This window comes from Nannobrachium achirus (genome assembly GCF_963921795.1).
Source record: "Nannobrachium achirus genome assembly, chromosome: 1".
In the NCBI taxonomy this organism is placed as follows: Eukaryota; Metazoa; Chordata; class Actinopteri; order Myctophiformes; family Myctophidae; genus Nannobrachium; species Nannobrachium achirus.
The window spans coordinates 15,452,056-15,478,835 of record NC_137810.1 but is presented as its reverse complement, the minus strand read 5'-3'; the positions used below and the strand labels follow the sequence as shown (position 1 = coordinate 15,478,835).

Sequence of the window (26,780 nt, the reverse complement as noted above, 5' to 3'; positions counted from 1 at the left end):
ATATTCGACTATTCGAATACTTTGAGGTCGAATAATTCGAATACTAAAAATCACTATTCGTGAATGCCCTACTACACGCATCGGATAACGACATTCCCATACAGGTTCATTACTAACAATAATTTGAATATCTGCCCTAACAATGAACAGAATATGCGGGCACCCCAATGAAACTTTGCCCCCAGCGTCTTTCCTGTCAAAATGGCCTGATTCATAACCAGTGAGACACTGGTGTGCTTTTTGAGGCGGCAGCCGAGGAACAGCGGGACTCTCTCTCTTTCAACAGAGGCCCATTCGTCTCTATGGAGACAAACAGCACTGTGATAAACTGCAGGGTAAAGTCCAAAGACAAGGGACCAATTCAGAGAAACGAAAGAGATAGACGAACAGTTAAGTTACGGACGCCATAAAAACAACTAGGCGGTTCGTCAAGTAGGGCTTGGTTGGTTAGTTTGTTGACATAAAAAAAACATGATGTACAGTATAATAAACATCTAATTGCACATATTGGCCAAAAGGATGAGACGAAAAACACCCAAAAGCTAGTGGTCCAATTGATGGATATATCTGCAGGTACGGTATATCGATTATTTTCTTAGCAATTATTTTATCGATAACTTTTCAATTCATCGAAATTCATTGATAATAACAAAAACATAGAATAGATGTTCTTTATCATTGATTGAATTGATTAGTCTGATTATGTCCGGAAATAGCTAAAATAGACTATCTACAATGCGTAGCTTTTTTTAAAAGTAAAAAGCTAAAGTGAAAATATCCCCTCCCCCATTAAAAAAAAAATTGATTGTAGATTATAATGTTTTTAATAATCGATTATATTGATTTGTTCGACAGATGAACTGTGTGCACCCCTCTCGTCAAGGCAGCAGGGGTGGCTCCAGGGGGGAGCTAGAGGGGCTGGTGAAGCCCCCCCCTCCGCACAAACCCAATTGTGATGAAAAATATTTAAGGAATAAGTAAATAAAATATAAATGAATATGTGAAAGACTGACTTCTATCTATTCTAAAACATACTATAAAATCATATTTTTATGCTGGAAAGCATCTTCAGCCTCACAAAAACCCTATCCGATCACCACAGATTTGGACCTGGTATCTGCCAATGTTCTGGTCTGTTCAGTTATCCATACCCTAAGCGAGAGAATCTTGTATGTCTTATTAATATTATTCATTATTGTTTGTTGGCAAAATTTGTTCGCCCCATGCTCTAAAACAGGGGTTCCCAAACTTTTTTTGGCTCAGGGCACCCCTATAAATATTTCTTCCACCAGAGGCACCCCTACATCATATTCATAGTTTTCACTTCCAGCATCTCATATTTATAGCATATTTTAGCGATTATGTTGCGAGGAAAACAATGAGATAATAGCCATTTTGGTTAGAACTGACTAAAAATTCAAATTCCAAATATTATCAAATTATCTCGCGGCACCCCTGGACTGCCGTCACGGCACCCCAGGGTGCCCTGTCACCCACTTTGAAAAACCCTGCTCTAAAAAAGCTAGCACCCCATAGCCCCCCCCCCCCCCCCAGTCACAATTCTCTGGAGCTGCCGCTGCAAGGCAGGAAGACATGAAATGAAGAGAGAGGAACGTACATAGATGGTGCCCTCTTTGTGGAGCTGAAAGACATGAAATGAAGAGAGAGGAACGTACATAGATGGTGCCCTCTTTGTGGCGCACCAGGAGGTTCCTGAGCAGGCCGGCCTCGTTGAGGTCGCCCAGTCGGATCATGTCGTCCACGCCGTGCACAGAGGTGGGGTGCATGGGGCGCATGGCATCCTGCAGCTGCTTGATGACCTTGTGTACCTGTACGTACAGTACAGCAGTGACGTGCAGAGCATGTTAGAGAGGCAGAGGCTGACATTTCTAAAAGGGCCTTTTGGTGAGAATATCGAAAATAGCAGACCTCCAAGCTCACAACATGTCGCGCTGCGACACGTTGTGAGCTTAAGAGGTCGGCTATTTTCGATGCTTGATTTCTACGCAGAGAGGGCAATTCTTTCAACATAAGATGCTGCATTCATTCAGGAGAATTTGGACAAGGCAATTCTCTTCAAAAAGAGGGAATTTGCATTGGATTTCTTTCACCATAGTAAAAAGTGCATTCATTGTCTGGAGAGGGCACTTTTTTACAGACGGATAAAAGGTCTATGTGTGCACATGCCTGATGTACAGTATGATAAGCATCACAATACTGAGTGTGAAAACAGACCCGAAAGGGTCACTTTCAACCCGATAGCGGAAATAGCAGATACAAGCTCACAACGCACCGCAATACCACGTGTTTGTGAGCTTGTAGATCATCTATTTCTGCTATTTGCCATACGACAAAGTAGTTAGTATACTGTAATACAGTCCTCAAGATTTAGCTTTGCATCATGAGAATGTTAACAACATTGTGGATTACATTCATTCCAGTGGCATCTGGCATCACAGGGAAACTCACCTTCCCTTCATCATCATGCAGTTGGAGCTGGCCAGTGTCCGTCAGCTTGACCTCTGCCCCAATCGGCACCCCGATGCCAGAGTCCACCCACACGAAATCACCCTGAAACACAAGCAGGCAAGCTCACACACAGTCACATCTGTCCGGATATAATTATTACCCACATCATGGTGTTACCCATTTTCTGAAAACATGGTATTCTTACAGTACCTTCCTCAAGGCCAGCATTGTGGAGATGGATTTGTGTCCAGCCTGGAAAGAGATTGCATCATGTTATGAAATCAGCCACACCTGTTGTCTAATCAATCAATCAATGGTTGCGCGCCAAATCGTCTTCCAGTAACCTCACATGATGACATACTGTATGGCCTCTAGGTCCACTCCAAACACTTTTAAAGGACAACTTTGTTTTTTTACAACAAGGGTTCGTATTTTAGATTGTAATTAGAGAAAAGAAAAAATTAGTGTTAAAATGTTTTCATTTGCTTCATTCTATTGTTTTATTGCGTTTACCGTGCTAAAATGTGTGGCATACGTACACATGGGGTCATGTGTACAAGTGGCTAAATATGTATTTTTAGACACAATAAGACAGCGGTTTCTGTATTGCCATTTACAGTAACACTACTAGCAACCATAAGTCACATCAAACAATGAAAGGTTACGTTTTATCTTGGGAATGGGCTTATTCTGTGTAAAATTACATGTTTAGCCACTTGTACGCATGCCCCCAACCACTGAAATAAGAATCTCTAAAACAATAGCAAGAAGTAAATGAAATAATTTTAACACTCATCTTTTATATTATTTAATTACAATCTAAAATATGAACCCTTGTTGTAAAAAACTAAAGTTGTCCTTTAAGCATTTACTCTAGGTTATACTGACCTTTTCTAAACGTTGTTTCTGTTCATGCACTTGTGGTCTAACAATTAATGGCAATATGATTTGACATTTGTGAAACATTACTACACATTTGCTCAGAATAAGCTTAGAATACATCGAAAGGATAGGAAAAGAATTTAATTAATTAATTAATTGGCATTCCAACTCATCGTAGGACAATAAAACACATCAGACACCATGCAACCACATCATGCCACAATTCCCTTGAAGGAAAAGTTAAATCTCGAAGCAGAGGAAATAACTGTTGCTATCGTGTACGCTGCTATATAATCGCACCAACAACCTTTGTCATACAAATAATGATATATGTACATTTGTCTTTAGCAGGTCAGCTCTTACCTGGGACTGGGACTATTACTATCTCGGGCCTGTTCCCCCCTGTTCCTCGTGCTAGTGTAAGCCCCCAGGAAGTCTTCTTTAAGGTGTTTCTCCCCTGAATGTCAACCAGGAAGAAAAACAGCTTTGCCAGCACAGCAGCTCTTTATGGCCCAAAAGACTTTGCTCCTGTCTAGAGTAGATCCACCCAGCACATAACCAACCGCCCCACATGACGTGATGCCTGGACAGGAGACAATTAAATGCAAAGAGTTTAAACCTATAACCACCCAATATCCGCATCCAAAGAATCAGATTAATTTCAATTCCGTTTTATTTACTTTTTCAAATGTGACTAAACTCGCTTGATGTACCTTACCTGCTGATATGACACCTGCATTTCCCCCCCGAGGATCAATAAAGATTTATCTTATCTTTCAGTATATTACCTTCGCATTACTTAATATTAAGGTAATAATGTTTAAACTTTAGACTAATAAATGAACATGAAAAAGGCTCATAGTACAAAATACTTGTACAACCTTTTATCTTAGTTAGCTTAACCTATTATCTTTATGAATCAATGTACAGACAATGCTAAACTAAATCTTGCATTTCCATGAGGTAAATCCTTTTCATTTATTTCATTATTCCAGTAATTCATTTACTCTCTACCTCCAATATCGGTTCCTTCCATGCATCCAGTTTCGAGCTACACTTTTCCTTCAGCAATAAAACATCCTGCCTATACTGTAGATCTTTATGATGTTACTATGGTTACGTTTGGACACAGGGAAGTCATCAACACTAGTCTGGGAAAATGATAAAATTGTAATTGCCGCTTGCAACTTGCTATATAGCAAGCTATATTGCAACTTGAATGTTTTATTCATGTGGTTTGATTTAGCATTGTTTTTCCTCAAATGTAGCCGTTCAGGCACACTTTACGAACAAGTTGAGCCCATTCAGAGGACTCTTTTTAACAGCATTGTTCAATCAATCGTTGAAACAAGCAGGAGGAAGAACACATGGGACATTAGGAGCACATCAGAAGCACAGAACCATAAACGCTACAAATAATGCTTAAATAGAACAGTAGCTGAAATTGTTAAATTGGCTGTGGTGGAAGAAGTATTCAGATTTTTGGACCTCCTGTAAGTAAAGGTAACAATAACACAGCGTAATAATACTTTGTTACAAGTAAAGGTCCTGGATTCAAAACGTACTTAACCCTCTAAGGCCCGCATTAAGAAATACTTGAAATAAAAAATTGAAAAAAATCAGATGGTGTTGTAGGAGTCCTATTAAGAGGAAAATGTAATGTTTTTTTCAAAAAAAAAATTTTGTAAGATTTTATAGCCATAAATCAAAAATCATAAATCATGCTCTAATTTACATATGGGGGATATTCTTCACAATAATAACATATGTACATGTTCTAGACATTCTAATGATCACCAAAAAAAATAGTACAGGCATTTTACTTATGTTTTTGTGAGGTATAGCTTCCATGAAAAAGTGAGATGTTGTTCGTCAAAACTCTGGAATTTCAGCGGGTGTGGCGGGTGTGAATGTCAGCCCCTGTGGGGGGTATTTATATGCAAATATTGTGGCCAATGGCATTGTAATACTAAACAATAGAATCCAATGGTGGTGTTTAGGTGGTAGGGGGAGCTAAAATAAAATGATTTAAACCTTTTTTTGGATAAAATACAAACGTTGTAATATTACAACCGTGGGCCTTAGAGGGTTAACTCAGTATTAACATCAAAATATATTACTTAAAGTAGTAAAGTATTCTTAATGCAGATTGCCCAATGCCCATGAGTATTAACATCAAAATATATTACTTAAAGTAGTAAAGTATTCTTAATGCAGATTGCCCAATGCCCATGTCAGAATCTTAGATATTATAATGTAAAAGGACTTGATCCTTAGACCTATTTTATACTTCAACTAAACGAAAATAGCTGATCTACAAGCTCAGTGTTGTTAAAGGGGAAGACCACCCATTTTCAATATTGAACTCTTGTCATTAATATACCTTAGAGCAGGGGTCTTCAACAGGGGGTCCGGGACCCCTAGGGGGTCCCCAGAGTTACTACAGGGGGTCCTCCAAATCTTTGAGTGATAGAAACCTTTTTTTCTCCTTTTTTATATTAACCACTTGAACCCTAGCGTCCATATTCAGAGAACTTTAGCCAAAAATAGCAGATCTACAAGCTCACAACACCTCCCACCGCGAGGCGTTGTGAGCTTGTAGATCAGCTATTTTTGGCCAAGAGCTTTGGTGTAGAGGGGAAAAAGAACAGACTAAGTATAGAGTGAAAGGTCAAGTTTATTAAGTATTGGCGGTTCAAGTGGTTAAAAAACACAAACACAAATTGACATGAATCCAAAATACACTGGTGATTGTGCTGTCAAGCGATGAAAGTATATGGAATCTATGAACAGGTTGTGGGGGTCCCTGCTTCATCTCTCTCTAAACTAAGGGGTCCCTGGCCTGAAAACGTTGAAGACCCCTGCCTTAGAGGAGTTGTGTGGAAATAGAAAAAAAGTTCCCCCCCTTCTGTGTTGCCTAGAACTGGAGGATTGATTTTGGGGTTTGTATCGCAAAGTACAATGTGATGACATCACACCGTTGTACTTTACAATACAAACCCCAAAATCAATCCTCCAGTTCTAGGCAACACAGAAGGGGGGGGGAACTTTTTGTCTATTTCCACACAACTCCTCTAATTTCAATATTGAAAATGGGTGGTCTTCCCCTTTAAAGTTAAAGCATTTTATTCCACAGGAAAAAACAAATACTATTAAGCCGGCGATGACAATGGAACGCCTCTTGTCAATCTTGTTAGCTCAAATGTGTGCCAAAGAGTAAAGAGTGTCTATAAAAGTGAAATGACGCCATCCCACTCCCAGCTAGCTTATTCTTAACGTCATAGGCCGGTTAAAATGAAGTCTTTCTTTACAACACAATTATGTTGTAAAGGTCAGATAGTGAAGAGGACTGGAATGCCATGCCTAGTCGTAAATTCACTCCCGAGATGTGACAGTGGATTTCCACAGGTAATAATTCACATAATTACATTTCCTGTGCAGCTCTGCATAGTGCATACTGTAACTTTGCAATACAAATTGGTGCAACACGTTGCCAAATGTATTTTATGCATGAGAGAAAAGGGGAAATCGATTATTGTTCTTAGAATGATGTGAGCTTCCCTCATTCAACATGTTACCTCAGGAGTAAGCTGCTGATCTTAATGCACACTTCATCCAGAGAGCAGCAGTCTAGGGACCAGGGAACACTGCAGAGCAGGTCATTCTCCACATACAGTACATCCTCTATCAGGAGGCGTGGTCTGTTTACCTAGATTGAAAGGGTTTTCCAAGCTGTAAAACAGTGTCAACCACAATTTAAGCATTTAGCAGACGCTCTTAATCCAGAGCGATTTACAATAAGCAAGGTAATACATCAGTACTACAGAATGCCAGAAAGGTCGCCCCTTTTCAAAGTCATCCCTTTTTTAAATTGGAAATGTCACCCCAGGGCACGGAATAGTCGCCCTAGGGTTGGGAGAAGTCACCCCAGGACCACAGAAAACCCACCCCTGGACTGCAGTTATGCACGCATACCCTCTCTCCTTCTCTGTGATCTTGTGATTTCCTAGACTGGGGGTCGACATTTCCCCGAGTGACTTTTCTGCGATTGAGGGCGACTTGAAAAGAGGGCGACTTATCTGGCTACCGTACATCAACATCAAATGCTAAGTTCCAAACAGACCCTTACAGGTCTAATTCCTAAAGGACGACTTCACCTTTCAACCCAAATTCATATAATTGGTCCTCACTAATGTTCATGATAAAAAATAGCTAAATTTTTTCTACAGTGCCTCACATAGGAGGGCTAAGGGATGTTCAGAAACCCGCCAACCAGTGACTAATGGGGAATCCAAGCTAATAGAAACTGCAGGCTTTCCATTCCTGAAAAGTTACCATGGTATAATGGAAGCCATTGTTCTTGCGAGAATAAAAATCTAAATAGGGTTTTGTTTAAAAACAAAATATCTGCCTAACGATGATGTCACCGTTAGTTCTATATTAACTCTCAAATACCTGGAACGCGCCCGAGTCGCGTTAGATTTTAACCACTTTAACCATTATTGTATGCTTTAACCTTAGAAAAATAGCAGATATACAAGCTCACAGCGCGGCACCGAGTGCCGCGCTGCGAACTTGTAGATCTGCTATTTTTGAAAAAACTGGAAAATGTGTGGAAGTCTTTGAATATCTTTGACCCGATCTTTGACCCGACTTCTAAATCCTTCCTCTAAATCAGTGGTTCTCAAACTTTTTCATGTCAAGGACCCCCAAAATTACAGGTATTTAGCCACGGACCTCCATCTCAAAATATGTTGTTCCAGGGACCCCCCAGAAGAGTTACAAATAATCGCTTTTAAATAGATATATTCAAAGACTTGCAAAGAAAAATCATGATTTTTCAAAAATAGTAGATCTACAAGCTCGCAGCGCGGCACTCGGTGCCGTGCTGTGAGCTTGTATATCTGCTATTTTTCAGTATTTAAAGCAGTCAATAATCGTAGGCCTAAATGGGTTAAACCCTCAAAAGACTAGACTGTAGCGTGTATTGTTGGAAGTAGCTTTACTATAATTACACAGACAGTGTATTGTTGGAAGTAGCTTTACTATAATTACACAGACAGAAAACAATGTACAACAGCTGGATGCTCCAGGCTCTCTTCATCTCATTATTGGTACACTCTCGATGAAGTGCCACATCGCACAGCACATAACGGTTTATCAAGTATACAAAACTTGAAAAGAGCCAAGTCAACGGATAACAAAAACAAAAGGAAAGCACATTTACAGTGTTTTACATGGACACCAATGCATTCCACCATTCTAATTACACAAGAATATTCTTGCTTTCAAGTACTTGCACCTGAAAGCAAGCAAATGTACAATGTGGCCACCACATGATATCCGTTTGATAGGGAAAAAGGAAATGTCAACAGTAACCCTGCATTAATGCATAATATAGTATGTTGTCTTTATCAAGTAACTACATATATTTACCCTTTAAGAGCTTTTCTTGTATATTCAGTCAAATTCAATGTCCCCACTTAGTTTAGTGGAGTGCCCCAGGGCTCTATAGTAGGCCACCTACTTTTTTCTCTCTACAATAGAAATCTTGCGACTCTGTGAGCTTGTAGACATTTTCAGCTAATGTTCGCCCCAAAATCATTTTCAATAATCCACACACTCACACAGAACATAACATTAAATTTAAACTTTTTGAGTAGTCAAGTAGTTACTTTGCCCCGCATGATCAGAGCCGCACACTGAAATGGGGCTTCTCAGAAGAATTGGATGTAGTGAAAATAATCTGACCTTTTTTTTTTTGCTGTTTTGCACAATAAACTCTTTCTAGATGGGTATAAGCATGTGGACAGCATTCACACTCTCTGTCCTGCTCAGGTACACCAAGAAAAATGAAGGCACAGGTTGATGAGAAGAGCACAAGGTCAAGATTGAGATTAGTCTGCATAACACACAGTTTTACTAAAGGATTCCTTAAAGATTATTGGTTTTCTTTAGTTCCAAAAGAGATCCTTTACGTTAATTACATTTCTATCCACTAGAGGGTGCTTGCCTTCAACTTTTCAGCTACTAACATTTCAAATAACTTTAACATTTGCCTATAGGAAATGATGAATATTATTGTTATAAATCATTTCCTCAATGCGTACCATACGCCTGAGGTAGCTTGTTTTGAGAAAGTATAATTCTGTGACAAGATTCCTCACTTGTGTTTACATTCCATGTATCACAGTGTCCAACTTAACCAATTAATTCCTATATACTTCATTGACCGGGGTCTGTAATGAGCCCTCTTAAATCTAATATCAATTCTCAACGTGTCACGCTGGGACAAGTTTTGGGCCATTTTGGACAAATGTTCGCCTATTATGACATGCCCAGAATAGGGACGCTAGGGTCAATTTGGCGCTGATGGTGCTTCTAGCTCCACAAGTGAACACAAGCACCCTCTAGAGGATAGAAATTGCATTACTCCCTTCATTGAAATACATTTACCGCTAACAGGGCGAACTTTATCCGAGACTGACCACTCCATAGCTCAACAGCCTATAGAGGAGTGTCACATATCACAGAAAGAACTCCACATTAATATTCTAACACATTCTCTTCGAAGGCAGAGACAAAAACAAAAACTTTTTTTTTTAACTACAAATTGTCTTTGGGGGAAGGGTCTTCAAAAATAGAAAAAAAAAGGAGAACAGAAGAAATTAATAATGTTTAGAGGGAGGGGCCAGTTGGCCCGTCTAGTACAACCTACGATGACTCGGCGCTCAGGAAAAGAGCGCAATGTCTTTTCGTGAGAACCTCCTCCTGATGGGATTTTCCTGCATTGCGAGGTCTTGAAACCCTCCTTGTCTCTTGTTCTCTGCCCTCTCTCTCTCCAGGCAGATAACAGGGAGGGAGCCTGCGATTGTGCGCAGCAAATCATAGCACCAAATTCTGAGCAGCTCCTCCTTCACCACGGAGGGAGCAGGTTTCCCCCACTTCATGCACGTTCTTTCCGTTTCAGTTTGGAGGACTTCTTGGCGGTGCCGTTCTTGTTGAGCAGCTTCAGGACCTTGTCTTTATGGTCCAGGACCTTCATCATGGTGTCCCTGGCCTCCGTCACCTGGTCCATCACCAGCTTACAGCGCTGCATGTTACCCTGGGAATTAAATGACATTACACTGCTTGAGTTGGCCGTTTATACTGCTCTGTCAAGCCTACAAGTCATTCATTCAAACACATGTTTGTATTAACTCATTGATTGCCAAGGCCCGAGTTTCCCGAGTTATTACAGTAGTTCCAGGCTGCCACAGCCCGGAGTTTCCCCGAGTTGGCAGCCATTTCTTTTATAAAAACATTTCCAAAAATGCCTAAAATGTATTAGGCATGATCGCAATCGCGAAATTGCATGTTTAGCCCCATAACAAACACATCTTTCAAAATGGCAAAATGTTTGTTTTGTCTGACTTTGAAGGCTTCTAACTCATGAATGCCTGAACGGATTTCCAAGCGGATTTTTTTGTTTGAAAGCTGTTAAAAAGTACTACACATGGTGCATGATCTAGGCATGGGCGTGCACGAATTCGTGCACTAAAAATTGATCCGTGCACTAGAACTAAAAATTGATCCGTGCACTAGAAATCTAGGAACGTGGCATCCTGGTACTTGGCGGCCATCTTGAAAAGGGCATTCAATGAGTTAATAACTTTGTTTTGATAATTAAATAACATTCGACTTCACAAATAAAACGACATTGCTGCCAAATGTATACAAATATATGATCAATATAGATTACATTCTGACTCAAAGGTGATGGGGACAGTTGGGAGGAAGCCCGGTACAGGGGGCCAAGCGCCCTGTTTTCTAGTTTCCTCAATCGGTGAAGCTTTAAACCGTTGAACAGAATATGTCAGATAGTAATAATAATAATAATGGCATAAATGTCCATGATATGGTCATTTTACTGACCTGTATGAGCTCATTGATTCATTTTACTGACCTGTATGAGCTCATTGATTCATTTCTACTGACCTGTATGAGCTCATTGATTCATTTCTACTGACCTGTATGAGCTCATTGATTCATTTCTACTGACCTGTATGAGCTCATTGATTCATTATACTGACCTGTATGAGCTCATTGATTCATTTTACTGACCTGTATGAGCTCATTGATTCATTTTACTGACCTGTATGAGCTCATTGATTCATTTCTACTGACCTGTATGAGCTCATTGATTCATTTCTACTGACCTGTATGAGCTCATTGATTCATTTCTACTGACCTGTATGAGCTGATTGATTCATTTCTACTGACCTGTATGAGCTCATTGATTCATTTCTACTGACCTGTATGAGCTCATTGATTCATTTCTACTGACCTGTATGAGCTCATTGATTCATTTCTACTGACCTGTATGAGCTCATTGATTCGATGGAGGTCATCATCTGAGCCTGCTCTCTTCTTTGGGATCAGGCCCTCTTGGAGGGTGGACAGTCTGCTGTACACATCATGCTCTAAATTGGACTGTGGACAAGACGAACAGTGTAAAAAGGACTAGATGATTCTCAGGGGTTGACATTAAGGTCTCAGAGGCACTTGCCCCTCGGGCAAGTACAGGTCATGTTCTACTTGCCCAAAGGTCATGCCCACTTGCACGAAAAGTAAATCAACTATTATAAAATGATAGATAAAATTATATTAGTGATTCTGCATGAATGACCAGTCTCCAAGTGACCAAAACAAGTTGATAACAGAGTTAAGAAAAAACTCTGATAATGTCCAGACAGGATCAGCCACCTTAGCAAGAGAGTTCTTTGTCTAGTTCATTATATATTTTTTAACAAATTTCTTTATTGTTTTTTGGCAGATAAGCAAGATAAAAGGTTAGTCACAAAAAGTGACATATCTGCTTTTTTTCAATAAAGAAGAACAAAAGAAAACAAGGAAGAACAGCCATACAAACACATTCATCCAAGGTGGGGTAGAGGATAGGAGGGGGGGAGGGGGTATCTCTGCTCTTAGCCTAGATGGAAATGTCTAGTTCATTATAGATGGAATTCAACTAGATGCCTTCAACAGTGAAGCACACCTTCCACCTTTAAGTCACTCTGTGTTGTGCATGTGGTGTTAATAGTGCTTGTAATAAATGTATCTTAAAAGCAATATAGTATTCATCGTATTCATTCTAGGCTAGCAGAACATTAGTATAGAAACTTCTCAACACTAGATGTAGGATCTAATCACAAACCTTCCACTGTAACTTTTTGTTTTTGTTTTTACATACATTGGTTACGGCCAGATATTCTCGGCCTTGTGCGTTCTCTCTCTCTCACACACACACACACACGGCTAACACTCACCAGCTGCCGGAGCTGTGCAGCACACAGGTGGATTTTCCAGCCTTGTGCTCGGCATGCCACTCCTCTCTGATTGGCCATGTCTTGTAACGAGCCCTTCTTCTCCTCTGTGACAAACAACACAAATCACCATCACTCATCCAAACATTAGTAGGGCTGTGGCTAGCCTAGCATCTAGTTATCAAATTTTTTTATATTTCAATGAATCAATTAACCACTTAAATGTCATTCTATGCTTGGTCGTAAATGATGTCATTCTAAAATACTGAAATTAGCAGATCTACAAGCTCACAGTGTGTTGCGATGCAGCAGTTTTATTAATCTTTTGAAACACTTCACCTAAAAAGACATGCCCAAAATAGGAATCGGTTATTAATCTATTATTTTATTGAATAATTGATTATTTTCTATAATAGATTAACACATCAGGTAATGCCATTCAGTGCACAGCTCCAGTTAAGGCAGAGTTTAAAGAAAACAGTTGGCTCGGCACATGGCCAATTGACGTACCTTTGACTCGTATGTCGCTATATCTCTGGAAGTGGTGGTAGGCTGCCTTCCAGGGGTTACGATAGTGACGCAACAGGGTGACAGGTGGCCGCTGCCTGACTGGCACATAACGCACGCCTTCCTCATCTGGAACACACAGAAAAAACTAGGTTAAGGTTTTTTTCTTTCAATAACTCACCCTATGATGGTTTGAATACAATACTGGATGCCCATGATTATTCAACATTTAATCAGCAGGTGCCCATGGCAACCCGCCATTTTACATACCTTTGAGGTCCTGGCAAAAAAGTAATCCAAGTATGTCCTGTTTATTTTCACAATAATGTTTTCTTTCAGTCAGGACTGTTTTTAAACAATTGTGGGCCACAGGGCTTTTGTAACGGCCGGTAGAAAAGGCAGCGTTTTGAACATGAAGGTGATTTAAAAGCTAGATTAGGAGAAAAATTCACTTCGGGAAATGGAGTGTTTTTCGTCACCGCGGTAGCCTCGTACAGTAGCTACAGTACAGTATAGTTTACTGTACAACACGTCGAACGCGTCAAAGGGCACACAGAGACATCAAAAGGATTGACGCGTTGCCATGTCGTGGACCTCTAATGACTTAACAAATGCGATACATACTTCAAGTGGTGAGGTTAGCCTACATACCCACGTATTCCCTGGGCGGTGACTCGCGCCTCTCGGCCCTGCCGGTGAGGGGCCTGTTGGTGGCCCTCTCCTCGTCCGTGCTGTTGGTCTCCACCATCTCGCTCTCCTCCGTGGAGATGATGTGCTGCTGCTTGCGGGGCTTCTTCCTGGGCGAGGCCCCTGGGATCATCATGTCTCCTGACGCTGGGGCGCTCAGGGTGGAGGCCTGGGCCGCACTGAGCTGCGGCACCAGTGGCAGGCCTACGTTGGAACCTGTGCGCCAGAGAAACGCCACAAATATTTTAAAAATGATTACTTATTGTGTTTTTACAACAATATAAGGAGAGAATAAATCTGCTAGAGCTGCAACTAACGATTCTCTTATCAATTATTCTATAAATTACTTTTTTGATTAGTCAAATCGAGAAGAGTGTTGTTTTTTTTTATCCATCAACAAATCGATTAAGCACCATTTTATTGTGCCGTGCAAAAGCAGTGAAAATAGCAGGTCTACAAGCTGTTGGATCGGCTACCCTCCAATCTTTGTAAACTTTTTACCTATACTGAAATCCCAAAACACGGATCGATTATTAATCGATTCTTTTATCATTCTTTTATAATGGATTAAATAATTTCTTTACGATTAATTGTTTAAAGAAAAATCCACGCGATCCTTACCTGGCTGGGAGGTGTCCATAGGCTCGGCCTCCTGCTTGATCTTCATGTCTGGACAGGTGGAGCTGGCGGCGCACGCCGCGGTGCTGCTCGCCGCAGGCTGGGTGGGAGACGCCACGGTGTTGGCCATGGAGGCAGGGACGGGGGGAGTGACGGCCATGGCCGCAGGCAGGGCGGAGAGCACCGAGGAGGGCTGCGAGGGAGGCACGGAGCCGGGGGGAGCCAGCATGCTGGGGATGGCCTGGGAGAGGTGCTGCTGGGCGGGGGACGACACAGCCTGCTGCTGCTCCCCTCCCTGGGAGGGCAACGCCTCCACGGCCGCCATGACGGGCGGTGCCATGGCCATGTGGACCTCTGCTTTGGGTTTCACCCTGAAATAGAGAGAAAAACAGAGAAAGAGAGAGAGAGGGTACGGCATTACAGACACGCATCAAAATCCATTCTGACAGGAAGTGAAATCGATAATGTAATCCAAAATGTATTTGGCCGCCGACCCAAATAAGAAAATAGTTTGTTCCAGGGTCCCCCATACAAGATGTGTTGTTAAAATGTTTCAAATATATTAAAAAAGATTTTTAGTAAATAACAGATCTAAAAACTCACAATGTATCTTGACGCATTGTGAGTTTGTGGATGGTTAAAGTGGTTAAACTGATTTTGATGCTATTATTAACCCATTTAGGACAGGAACCCCTTTTTCTTTTTATCTTTCAAGACGGGAACCGCTTTTGGGGTAGTTGTTGCTATGTACAGTATTTAGCAACAACATTGTTTTGTAATTTTTGAATAAATATTTGAAGTTTTACGAATTTTTAGAACGTTTGCTGGGGACCACCTGCAACACCCTCGAGGATCCCTAGGGGTCCCCAGACCCCACATCGAAGAACCACAGGACAAGGTGACAAGAACAGAAGTTAAGTGAGGCTCACCCTGCAGGTCGTGGAGACCCTGCCCCTCGCACGGCAATCTCCATGCGGCCGCTGTTGGCTTCATTGGGCTGGGCTGGGATGAGGTTCTTGCGAACACAACTGAAAAAATGCAAAGCCAAACAGATATTTTAAGTCATCAGTAGACCTACTCTGCAGGGCTGTCAAGAGTTTACACAAAATGACGATTGATTCTTTCTTAAAAAGTTCAAACCATTCAAATATCTATTGCGCAATGTGTCCATAAGAGGGCAAACTAATACAATGAGAAATAATTACTTATTTTAACGTGAACATGTCTTTTAAAAGATGTGCATATCTACACATTAGAATATAACACATTACAATATAAACAAATAAATTATGTTGATTTGAAACTGAACTCCAGATGATCCAGATGCCCTCACCCTCATCATAACTTCACCCTGAACATAAATCAGGGGTGCCCAAACTTTTTCCAAAGGGGGCCACGTTAGAAAATACTAAAACACCCAAGGGCCGACTATATCTCCTGACAAAATGTAATCGGTCGGACCATAACAAAGTCACATACATATGCATTTAAACAATTTTATTTAACGATCATCATCAATATTTATTATCAATGGTCTTTTTTGCTAGGTAAAAAAATACAATAAAATAGCCATTCTTTAACCCCTTCAGAATGAGACAATTTATAATCTGGGAAAATATTCTTGTATCACGGCGCTGACGGGCCGTTTATAAAACAATTTAGGAATGAAGCCGCGGGCCTTAAAAAATGTGTCTTCGGGCCACATATGTCTATGTCATAGGTGGTCCATCCATTGTCACCCCCTCCACCCATGTCCGCAACCTTGGAGTCATCCTGATCCACCCTCTCTCCAGTACCACGTTAACCAGATCATCAAAACAGCCTTTTTCCACCTCTGCAACATTGCCTGCCTCCGTCCCACCCTATCCTGCTGCAGAGACACTCATCCATGCTTTCATGACACCCCAGATAACTGCAATAGCCTCCTATCCACGGGTTTCCAACACCCCATAGTGCATTGCACAGACGTTGTACCGAGCTTCCGGCGCCGCAGCCGAGTGTGATTTACAAGCTCACAACGGGCTGCATCTGCGACGCGACGTGAGCTTGTAGGTCTGCTGTTAAACCAGAAGTGGGGTCCAAATAATCTCCAGTAAACTCCCGCGGAAACAGGTGGATATGGTGCCACCTACAAAGTTGTCAAAGAACTTAAGTATTGCAAGACTTTGCTGCCCGCCTGCTCACCAGAACCCAATCAAGAGACCAAATCATCACCCCGGTCCGCCACGACCTTCACTGGCTCCCAGTCAAACACAGAATAGATTTAAAGATACCGATCACTACCTACACGTCCCTCAACAACCAGGTTCCCTGATATACCTCTCTGACCTCCTCAAATGCCACACCAAGACTTCGGTGCCGTGGTTGGTGCTAGTGACAGCGCACAAGTCTTCTTTGAGCAAGATTAAATGATCCCGAGTTATGTTTTGTGCATAACAAATTAAAGGTCCACAAGGTAAAAATGGAACAACAGTTATATTTTCCTTAACATCAGAATTAACATATTAATTAAGCAATGTACTGACCAAAATGTAAGGTGTTTCCACAGGGGGCTTTTTAGATTGCTCTGAATGCAAGTCACTCTCTCTGCGGTCGAGCTGGGTTGTGAACTGTCTGCCATCATTACCACAAGGTTGAAGGTTGTTGAATTATTCACTCGTTTCAGCTTGACCTACATTTCATGTTCAATGCACGCAAAGTGACGTTGTGTGGCTCCTGTCCTTCAGTGCAGTGGAAGAACTCGCGGGACAGACAGCTGCGGTGGTAGTGCTTTTCTTACAGCATGGCTCTGCAGGAGTCCAGCCACATATACGTAAGAGGTGGGTCTGTCTGTGTCCAGAGCTAATGTTGCAAACCTCTGGACGTATCATCAATAACACATTTCTTGTGCACACTGCCATAAGGCCAGAGGTACCTTTTTCCACAGATGTTTTATACTTTTTGAAATATTTAACTTTAAAATGATAATGGAAGGCTCTGATCAAGGTTTCAGACGTTGCCCATATTTGGAGTCATACTGTACATCAAAGATATGTCACAGACAACTGATCATAGGCTGGCCACACACTGAGATCAACTGTGGCACCATGTCATTCCTATGTGGATCCTGAGAGCCACATGATTCACAAATCACAATCAAATATGTGTTCTTTATAAAAAAAAAAGGTTTACTATGTAATCATTTAATTCTGGCCTCTATTCTCAAAAGGTCTGGAAAATATTGATTTTATAACAAGCATCAATCTTTATCAATGGCTCAGCATTAATAGACAGTACACTGACTCACCCTTCATTATTAGTGGGCTTCTTGCGGAGGATGCTAGGCCTGGGGGAGGACACCAGTGTGGGAGCTCCTCCCACTCCTGCTCCTACCTGGGCATGTGCCTGCACCATGGTGGCCACCGGCTGGGTGGAGTTGAAGGCGGTGCTGATGGGGCTGGCGACAAAGCCGTCAGGCAAGACGACCCCTGGAAAGAGCAGAAGGACACATGTAAAACAACTGACCGGTGAAAGCGTTCACGTCGATATCGAGACGGCCACTACTTCAGTGATTACCGGGAGGTAGGGCTGTCACAATTGTTACATAATCGTCTAATCGCAATTATTTGAGGTAATCACAATTATTTTCCACAATCGTCATAATCGTTTCCACGTTGAGAAATGTTAATATACTGTTGTTTCAAACACTTTAAAAAAGTAGTGGAAATAGACGATCTACAAGCTCACAGCGCGTCGCGTTGTGAGCTTGTAGATCGTCCATTTCCACTATCAATGTTCTTTTTTAAGTATAACGTTGTCAAATATGTCTGTAAATTCTTTATACATTTAAGTTATGTGCCATAATTGCCAGGTGCAATTATAAAGCCTAAAAGCCAAACAGAAATGTAATTGTCAACGACAAATACACAATTACATCGCTGATCGCAATTATTTGAGAGACAATTAATCGTCATGTAAAATGTCATAACCGTGACAGCCCTACCGGGAGGCTTGGCTTCGGTCTGTGGTTGCTGCTGCTGCTGCTGGGTGACTATGGGCGCCTGCTGTATCCCCTGTGTGGTGATGGACGCGGACGTGTGCAGACCCTGCACCCCCATCGGAGCAGGCTGAATGCCCTGCGTGGCAATTGGTGCAGGCTGGATCCCTTGGGTGCTGATTTGTGCAGACTGCAGACCAATCCGATCCACCGCCATCAGCTGCATGGGGTTGAGGTGGACGGTGGTGGCCACGCCCACCCCGGCCGGGTTGGGCATCGCTGAGCTCGGTGCCTGCGGGGTGACTGAGTGAGAAGACACAGATGCTTTAACCAGTGAAAAAATAGCAGATATACAAGCTCACAGCGAGTGCCGAGGTGCGAGCTTGTAGATCTGCTATTTTTGGAAAAAGTCGTGAAAATGTGTGCTAATCTTTGAATATATGTATTTTCAAAGCGAATGTTTGTAACTCAAATTTTGCTTCTGGGGGGGGGGGGGTCCCTGGAACTAAATATTTTGAGATGCGGGTCCGTGGCCAAATAAATATCATTTTGGGGGACCTTGACATGAAAAGGTTTGAGAACCACTGACATAGTAGTCTCTCAAGAACAGACTAACTGAGCTCCAGTTAAGTGAAAAGGACATTTTCTTTGACGATGGCTGGCCAAATTGCTGACATAGAAAGGAAGGAAGGATTCAAAAGACACTTATAGAATCGTGTCAAAATTCTAATTTTCAAGATTTTTCTAAAATAGCAGATCTACAAGCTCGCAGCGCGGCACTCGGTGTATATCTGCTATTTTTCAATAGTTAAAGAATAAAATAATGATACACAATATAGTGTACCCATTCTGAATGGGTTAAAATGCAGGTAATTATATCATCCAGAAGATAAAAAAACAAGCAGTGTTCTGCTGTCAACCTCAATTTGTGTAACTTCAAAAGTTGTACAGCCCGTCAGCTATTGATTAGTTTTTCTCTTGCATAATAAGACATTCCATGTTCCTATTCAACAATGGGGAGAACTTGTATTTTTACAATCGACTGTGAGAATGTTAAGATTCAAAGCACGAACAATGACTACTACTACTACTACTGCTGCTGCTTGATGCTGCTGATTCGATGTGGCTAAAATTACCCCCAAGTCAAAGCAGACGGCCTACATTTTGAACTTCCATGCTTTTGTGTCTTTTCACTTTTCAAGTAATGAGCACAGAGCCAAAACACCAAACAATGTGCTACTGTCCAAAATACATACAGAGCTCCCGATACGCGAATCGCGTGGCTAATGCTATTACATACACTACAATAGAGTTATTGAGTGAGCTTTTTGGCTTCGGCTCCCTATAAACTAGAACACAGTTTGATTCAAACTCTAAAGGGGATAAAAAAAAAACAGGCCAAACATGCAGCTTACCAGGGTACTGGCGGATGGTGGACACAGAGCTGGTGATGGGGGTGTAGGTGTGCGTCAGCGGGTATGGAGACGAGGAGTAGGTGGGTAAGAAGTACTGGAACTGCACAGGGACAGATGGCCTTGAGGAGGAAACAGACAGAGAATTAAGAAAATCAGCAACTAAACAACGTGTCTGCAATCTGCAGAGTGCATTCAAAGCTTGTTTCACAAGACGAGTCAGAACTCGCATGGCCATAATTAATGCAACTCGATAGCTCAGTCTGTCGTCAGGTCTGTGACTCATTGATCTAAAAGTCACTTTGACATGAGCGCGAGACATCTGATTCTGAGGCTCACCTGTTGTCGCTTCTGGCTTCCATGGTGACCGGGTTAGGAGAGGAGCGATGGCCTGAGATGGGGATGAGGTTGGCTCTCTCTCCGGGGTAGTCGGGCTGGACACGGGGGGAGGTGGGGTGGATGGGCTGTGGGACCACTTTGGCTGCACGCAACAGAAAACAACAAAGCAGGTTAAAATGGAAAATGTTTCACTTCTGAATTCAGAATGTCAGATCAGACTAAAGCTTTTGATCACAATGAACAGAGGTACTGCACATGTCAACTGTACCACAAACGCAGTACTTTTCACCCCAATTTCACCATTGTGATATCTAGAATGTTTCATAATGCCTTTAAAGCAGGGGTCTTCAACAGGGGGTCCGGGACCCCTAGGGGGTCCTTAGAGTTACTACAGAGGGTCCTCCAAATTGTTGTGTGATAGATTTTCTTTTTTTTATATGAACCGCTTGAACCCTAGTGTCCATATTTGGAGAACTTAAGCCGATCTACAAGCTCACAACTCCTCGTGCTGCGAGGCGTTGTGAGCTTGTAGATCTGCTATTTTTGGCAAAGAGGTCTGGTGTAGAGGGGAAAAAAGAGCAGACTAAGTACAGAGTGAAAGGTCAAGTTTTATAAGTATTGACGGTTCAAGTGATTAAATATCTGAAAACACAAATTGACATGAATCCAAAATACACTGATTATTGTGCTGTCAAACGAAGAAACTATATGGAATATATGCTTCATCTCTCTCTCAACTAAGGGGTCCTTGGCCTGAAAACGTTGAAGACCCCTGATCTAGAATGTTTCATAATGCCTTTAAGGCGTAGGAAAGGTTTTGATATGACATGACCTACCGACAGGGATGGTGGAGGTGGTCACTGCGGTAGCGTGTGAGGAATGTGAGGCCATGGTCATGGTGACAATGGTGTTGCTGGTCATTTGGGAGTGAGGCACACCGCCTGAAGACACAAACACACAATCGGTTATTATGAGTTACGGCTTAACAAACAGAGGGTCTAAATTGCACTTTGAGCTGCATTTCATGTAATGAAAGGTTCTATACAAATAAAGTGTATTATTATTATTTATGTGTGTATATAATACAATACACTACAGTATATATAAAATTTTGAATCACTTTGAAACAAAATGTAAACAGTCTACGGTATGGCAGAGTCCTGCACAGGTCCAATTTTGAGAACCCGCGCCCGCCCCACCCGTCATTAATCAGTTCCGTGGACCGCCCGTCTACCCGGCGTGATTATATAAAAATCAAAACCAGATCCGCCTCGCCCATCAAAAAAAGGACCCGTCGCCCGCCCCGCTACCTGTGATTACATGCAGTAAAGCAAATAGCCTACAGTCGTGTGTACGTGCATCCAAAATGCATCGCACTCGATCGTCCCTGCACGCCGTCCTCAGTGTTTGCGACGCAATATACAGTATTTACATAAACGCCAGGTCAGCAGCCACTCTCCTTTCAAACCACCCGTGCTATGATGGGAACATGGGCTAACGTGCTGTGGTTATCTGTCTGTGTGTTATATGCGTCCTGCTGCCCAGTGCCACTTCCCACTGTGTGCGCTCCACGTTGTTTAGGTGGAAACAGTGCTGTATGCATGCCGTGGTTCTGTCCTGCTGCAGTTGTCTGATTTTCACAATAAAATGTCATCCGCCCGTGTTTAGTCGCGGACCGCCCGTCCCCATCCCCGCGAATTTATAATAGTATATATTCCGCCCGTCGGGTACCCGCGGGGCCCCGAGCCGTTGCAGGACTCTGCGGTATGGTCTTTTAACACAAATGTCACAAGACAATTGTAACTGTACATTCATCCATCCTGGACATTGGAAGCATAGAAAGCCCATACCTATTGTGGTAGTTGATGGCACAGTGTTAGTGGCAACTATGGGTGCCACTGTTGCTGCAGCTACAGGTGTCACAGAACTGAAGATAGATTTCTATGGGGGAGAAAAAAGGATTTAATTTTGTATTTGGAATGACTGACTTAAGCCTGATTTATCCTTGGTTGAGTGCTTGTGTGTCTCAACAAAAACAGCCATACTACAAGCTCACAACACATCACAGCGGGTTGTGAGCTTGTAGATTGGCTATTTTCGGGGCATTATACAGCACACAACCACAGCTAAAATCAGGCATTAAATCTCTTCATCATGAACGGTGCAGCATGCTGGGTCTGACCTGTGTCATTGTGTGCGGAGGCTGTGGCTTTGGAGCCCCGATAGCCGGGTGTGAAGGCAGGGTGATGCGTGTGGCCGGGACGTCACGGGATGTCTGAGGCCTCTGGATACTGATGGTAGCAGGAGGGGTGTGGATGGTCAGCCCCGGACGCCTGCAAGAGTTCAGAAACACTTACAACATCAGTCTTCTCTGTAGGTAAAACAGTCGTATAATGGCTCGTTGAATCCAGAAGTGAATGGGAGGTAAAGGAGGGGGTTAACCAAAATTCCTAATATATCCAGTTTGTGATATTTGACTTTCCGGCAGGTTTGAGAGGTAAATGTTACCGTCTTTCAGCTGAGCAGTTTATGGGTGTGCAAGTTTGACGACAGCAGTGATACCAGTACAGATGGCACTAATGGACTATAGAGGTGATCCTAATGAAAAGGGACAGCCCGCCACAGGAACAACTGGCATTTATTGGATTTCATCTCTGTATTTTATTATCGCTCTGTGTGCCCTTTCCAGGTGATGCGATCTCCAAACAAAGGGGAAGAGGGTTGTAATAATCGTTTGCTGGTGAGATATGGCAGTCATTAGTCAATATTAGGAATATTGCTGACACACATCACACCCAAAGTGACGGTTTAAGCTCACAGTACAGGATGTTTTGTTGGTGCCTGCATGGAAGAAATACTGCACTGGGTTGTTAGCTGTTGAGTGCAGTGTACCACCCTAAAAACTAGAGGCTTAATATTATATGAGCCACTTTAACTATTCCTAACCACCAAATTCAGGCTACAAAATAGATCTAAAAAGCTTCTAGGGATAAATTAAAAACTGAAACTCTTTCCTACGGTGTAATACAACTATTTTACACTATAGGGGACTGCCCCATGGTTCGAACTCCCGTTGGTCTGAACACCATCTGCAGGTTAGCTACTCACCAGCGTTAGTTTTACCGAGGTTACGGTTAGCATGTGGCATAACAACACTGCAGCTCAAATGTGTCATATATACAGATTCTCTGGTTTCTAACCAAGAACACTTCAAATCCCCTTCATGCAAAGCACTTCTGATCAATCGGATTTAAAAAGTATCACAAGCTATTTATATCCTGAATCTCAAAATGATCCATTATAGCCCCCAGGCATGAAGGTCATACAATGCAATGCTGATCCAAGTATTACTTTTAACAGTACTACTACTTACCCATGCACCATCTCTGCAGAGTGTGTGACTGTTGGATTGATAACGGGAGACTGCGTTCTGGTTGCTGATATAGGGGCCACCACTGTCGGCAGCACAGCTGTCGAGGTGGTCACAGTAGGGCGGGACTGTAAAAAGATGACAGATGATATTATTTATCGTTATTCGGTTTCTCTAAAAAACGGCATCAAGTTGTTCTGAATAGAGAAACGCACCGGAATAGAATGGTGGATGATATGCTGTACAGTGGTCTGCCCGGGGCCTGCGCCAGATGCTGGCCGCAGGACAGTTTTGTTGCCCGACATCACAGCTGCAGCAGCAGCCCCTACAGGACGAACAACAACAACAGTGATCAGGCGGTCATTACTAAGAAACAAAAGGTGATTTCATACTGGTTACTGTTGGGGAGTGATTTATACGTGGTTGCACGTCAAGTGTCGCACACCGAAAATGGCTGAACGACAATCTCAAAATGCATGGTGAGCTTGTTGGTCAGCTATTTTTGGTGTGCGACAAGTATAAGACAGGCTTTACACTACACATACCTCTGGGTAAGTGGGAAGTGAATGTCTGAGGAGGAACAGCGGGCGTCCCGATCTGCAGTGCTGGGGCACTGCTTCTAATGATCTGGATGTTTGCTGGCATCAAGTGATGGAGGTTACTGGAGTGACCCTGAAAGCACACGCAAAACCAGTAACGTCAGTAATTGGACAAAAACAAGGAACAGAGTGCAATTGCGGTGTTGCCTCCCATTTCAAACTTTTAGCTGTTGATAAAATAGTTACTAGGTCTTCGGCTGGTGAATACCACCACCAAAATCACACAGTGCAGTTTTCAGTTGGCTGCTGAATCATTAACTTCTGTGCCGTTTTGTGGCGCGTCTGTCTGTTCTCCACCACAGCCAGTTACACTGGGGCACTTTTAACTCTCTCTTTCATGATGTCATATGTGTAGTGGCGTGAGCTGTGATTGATCTAATTGTGTGAGGACAAGGACATACAGAAGTGCAACTGTTCTAAGAGGCTCGAGCAAAATTGCTAATAACATATCACACAGTGAGCTTACCTGTTGACCACTTATAGTTGCCACGGGAATGGAAGGGGTTGGAGCAATGCTGCTCTCCAGGGTGACAGTGATGTGACCTGGCACCTTTGGAGGTATAGGAAGATGGCCCTGGTTGGAAGCTGGCGCTGGGGCAATGAGACGACTTGGCATAGGCGACTTCAAGACAGCCTTTGTAAAAGCATCACAAGACAACAAATTAAATTAGCTATACAATTCCACCCCATTTCAGTGAACGAACGATTTTGTTCACGGCAATGATCGGTTCAAATGATTGGTTCACATTCACTGTTCAGTAACAGGAAAAACACTATAGCTGGATTGTTTTTATTACATCACATGTACAGCTCGCCCTATGAACAAAAACATGAACCTAAGAGTTTAAGGAAGCGAATGAGTTTGGTCACGTTCACGGCAATGAATGAACTAGTTCTTTTAAACGAATCACTCACAAACGACCTAACCTTCATTTGTCCCTCAGTGAGGGTTGCAGGCTGGCCCAGTGGCAGGTGGATGGGAGGGGCTGGCACAGCCACAGGGGTGCCAGGCTGGATGGGCACTGCCTGGGGAGGACCTTGTGGCTGCTGGCCATGTGCCTGGACCTGCGGGTACGGTCTCACCACCACGGTCTCCTGCTTGTCATCTCTGTATGTCATGGTTCCCCCGGCCCCACTCGGAGGATGATCATGTGGACCATGATCAGCTTCACGGCCGCTCTCCATATCTCCCCCAGCTACCGGAAGACAAGGATGTTTTCAATACATTAGTTTCATAACCATTTGTTTCCACAGCCCAGAAACGTTATTCTCCTCTCCAATTTAACAAACAAACTATCTTTTCTTCATATACCCGTTTGGTTTGATGGTTGATTCACAGTAACCATGTTTCCACCACCAGGGATCTGGGGTGTTCCTCCACTGTTGGCAGGCATCCCATGTCTTGGGAATTGCTGGGAGCTCATTTCTGGCAATTAGTGGCCTAGGACAGCAAACAACACATAACATGAACAAAGGTATTAACGCTGCTTTGACATGAATCGGTAGCTTACTGGCTATCGCTAGCACCCTGTGCCAACCCAGCAGTGAAGTAGTGCTGAGGGGGGTGGGGAGGAGACATGTCATGGACATTCTCGAACTACAGAACCTCGCCAGCAGCAGCGAGCAGATGAGATTGGTTAATCTCATGTTGAGAGAATTGAATAGCCTATTGGTAAAGAAGCTAAAATGCTTTAAAAGGGTCTCTAAGGAGGACTCGACAACTCGCCGTTTGGCGCAGGGGTTCTTATATATAGCTAACGTAAATACGCTATTAGGACACACAACTGGTCGACAGTCAAGTCAACTACAACGTTATGTTAGATACGCGTGGGCCGTCAAGAACCACGCAGGACGAGCCGTTTCTAGACCAAACGGGACGTGCCGTTTAAAAACCCGGTCCAACCTTTCACACAAACCACACTTTTGTATGCGTGTTTACTTCGCTGTGGGGTTAGTTTAGTTAGCGCGTTAGCATGTTAGCCTAGCTAAGGTTTACAGTCGTTAAACACTGTGGCTGCGTTTCGTGCAGCAACAACAACAACAAAAAAATCCCCCGCACACACACAACTTCCAGCCGCAACACGAAAAACAAACGAAGACATAAATACCAACACATGCTCGTGCGTTACCGTGTTTTTTTTTCGCTCGCTCTGTTTAGATTTTTTACAGTTTTTCCATTCGTCTTCTTTTCTCTTTTTTTTCGACAGCAAACATGCAAAGCCGGAAGAACGCTGGCCAAGGCGGCGAAAGAAACGCCCACGCCGCGTCGTAGCCAATCGGAGGAGAGGCTCGCGACGTTCTCGGCCAATCGGGATGCAGGGGAATAGTGCGGGAGGGCGTCCCTGGCTAAGAAAATAGCAGATCTACAAGCTGTCAACGCGGCGCGATGAGAAGCGTTGACAGCTTGTGGGTCTGCTATTTTTGTATTGCCATGCCCGCTTATTATAAGCGACTTTGGGCTTTTTTTGATTGATTGAAGAATTTATTAAAAATTAGTAATAGAAAAAAGTGCAGTTTGACAGTACAAATCACTGGTACAAGCCAAGGTCAACTAAAAGGAGATCTTAGAAAGCACTACGACTTATTTCCACAGGAACCACACTTAAAGTAGCCTAT

General features: G+C 42.8%; 2 protein-coding genes across 2 annotated transcripts in view; both read right to left on the bottom strand.

Moving 5' to 3' along the window:
- Nucleotides 1–2,574, bottom strand: part of myo7ba (myosin VIIBa) — a gene marked incomplete at its 3' end in the record, with an annotated part of 45,842 nt that extends 43,268 nt beyond the window's left edge. Inside the window, exons 1-2 of the mRNA XM_080727319.1 lie at nt 2,470–2,574; nt 1,677–1,829 (exon numbers count right to left, since the gene is read on the bottom strand). Coding sequence (XP_080583445.1) covers nt 1,677–1,796 — 120 coding nt within the window. The 5' untranslated portion in view covers nt 1,797–1,829; nt 2,470–2,574. The remainder of the gene's footprint in view (nt 1–1,676; nt 1,830–2,469) is intronic.
- Nucleotides 2,575–8,389: 5,815 nt separating this feature from the next.
- sap130a (Sin3A-associated protein a) lies at nt 8,390–26,364 on the bottom strand. The gene is made up of 21 exons (XM_080732690.1): nt 26,294–26,364; nt 25,477–25,605; nt 25,092–25,360; nt 24,631–24,798; nt 24,111–24,237; nt 23,781–23,890; nt 23,569–23,693; nt 22,378–22,528; nt 22,046–22,136; nt 21,032–21,136; nt 20,196–20,337; nt 19,860–19,978; nt 18,451–18,747; nt 17,755–17,935; nt 15,398–15,496; nt 14,472–14,839; nt 13,815–14,066; nt 13,167–13,292; nt 12,660–12,763; nt 11,710–11,823; nt 8,390–10,456 (listed from the first exon to the last, which is right to left on the bottom strand). Exons 2-21 carry the CDS (start codon nt 25,586–25,588, stop codon nt 10,298–10,300), a joined length of 3,219 nt encoding a protein of 1,072 aa, XP_080588816.1. The 5' UTR covers nt 25,589–25,605; nt 26,294–26,364; the 3' UTR covers nt 8,390–10,297.
- Between the last annotated feature and the right edge of the window lie 416 nt (nt 26,365–26,780).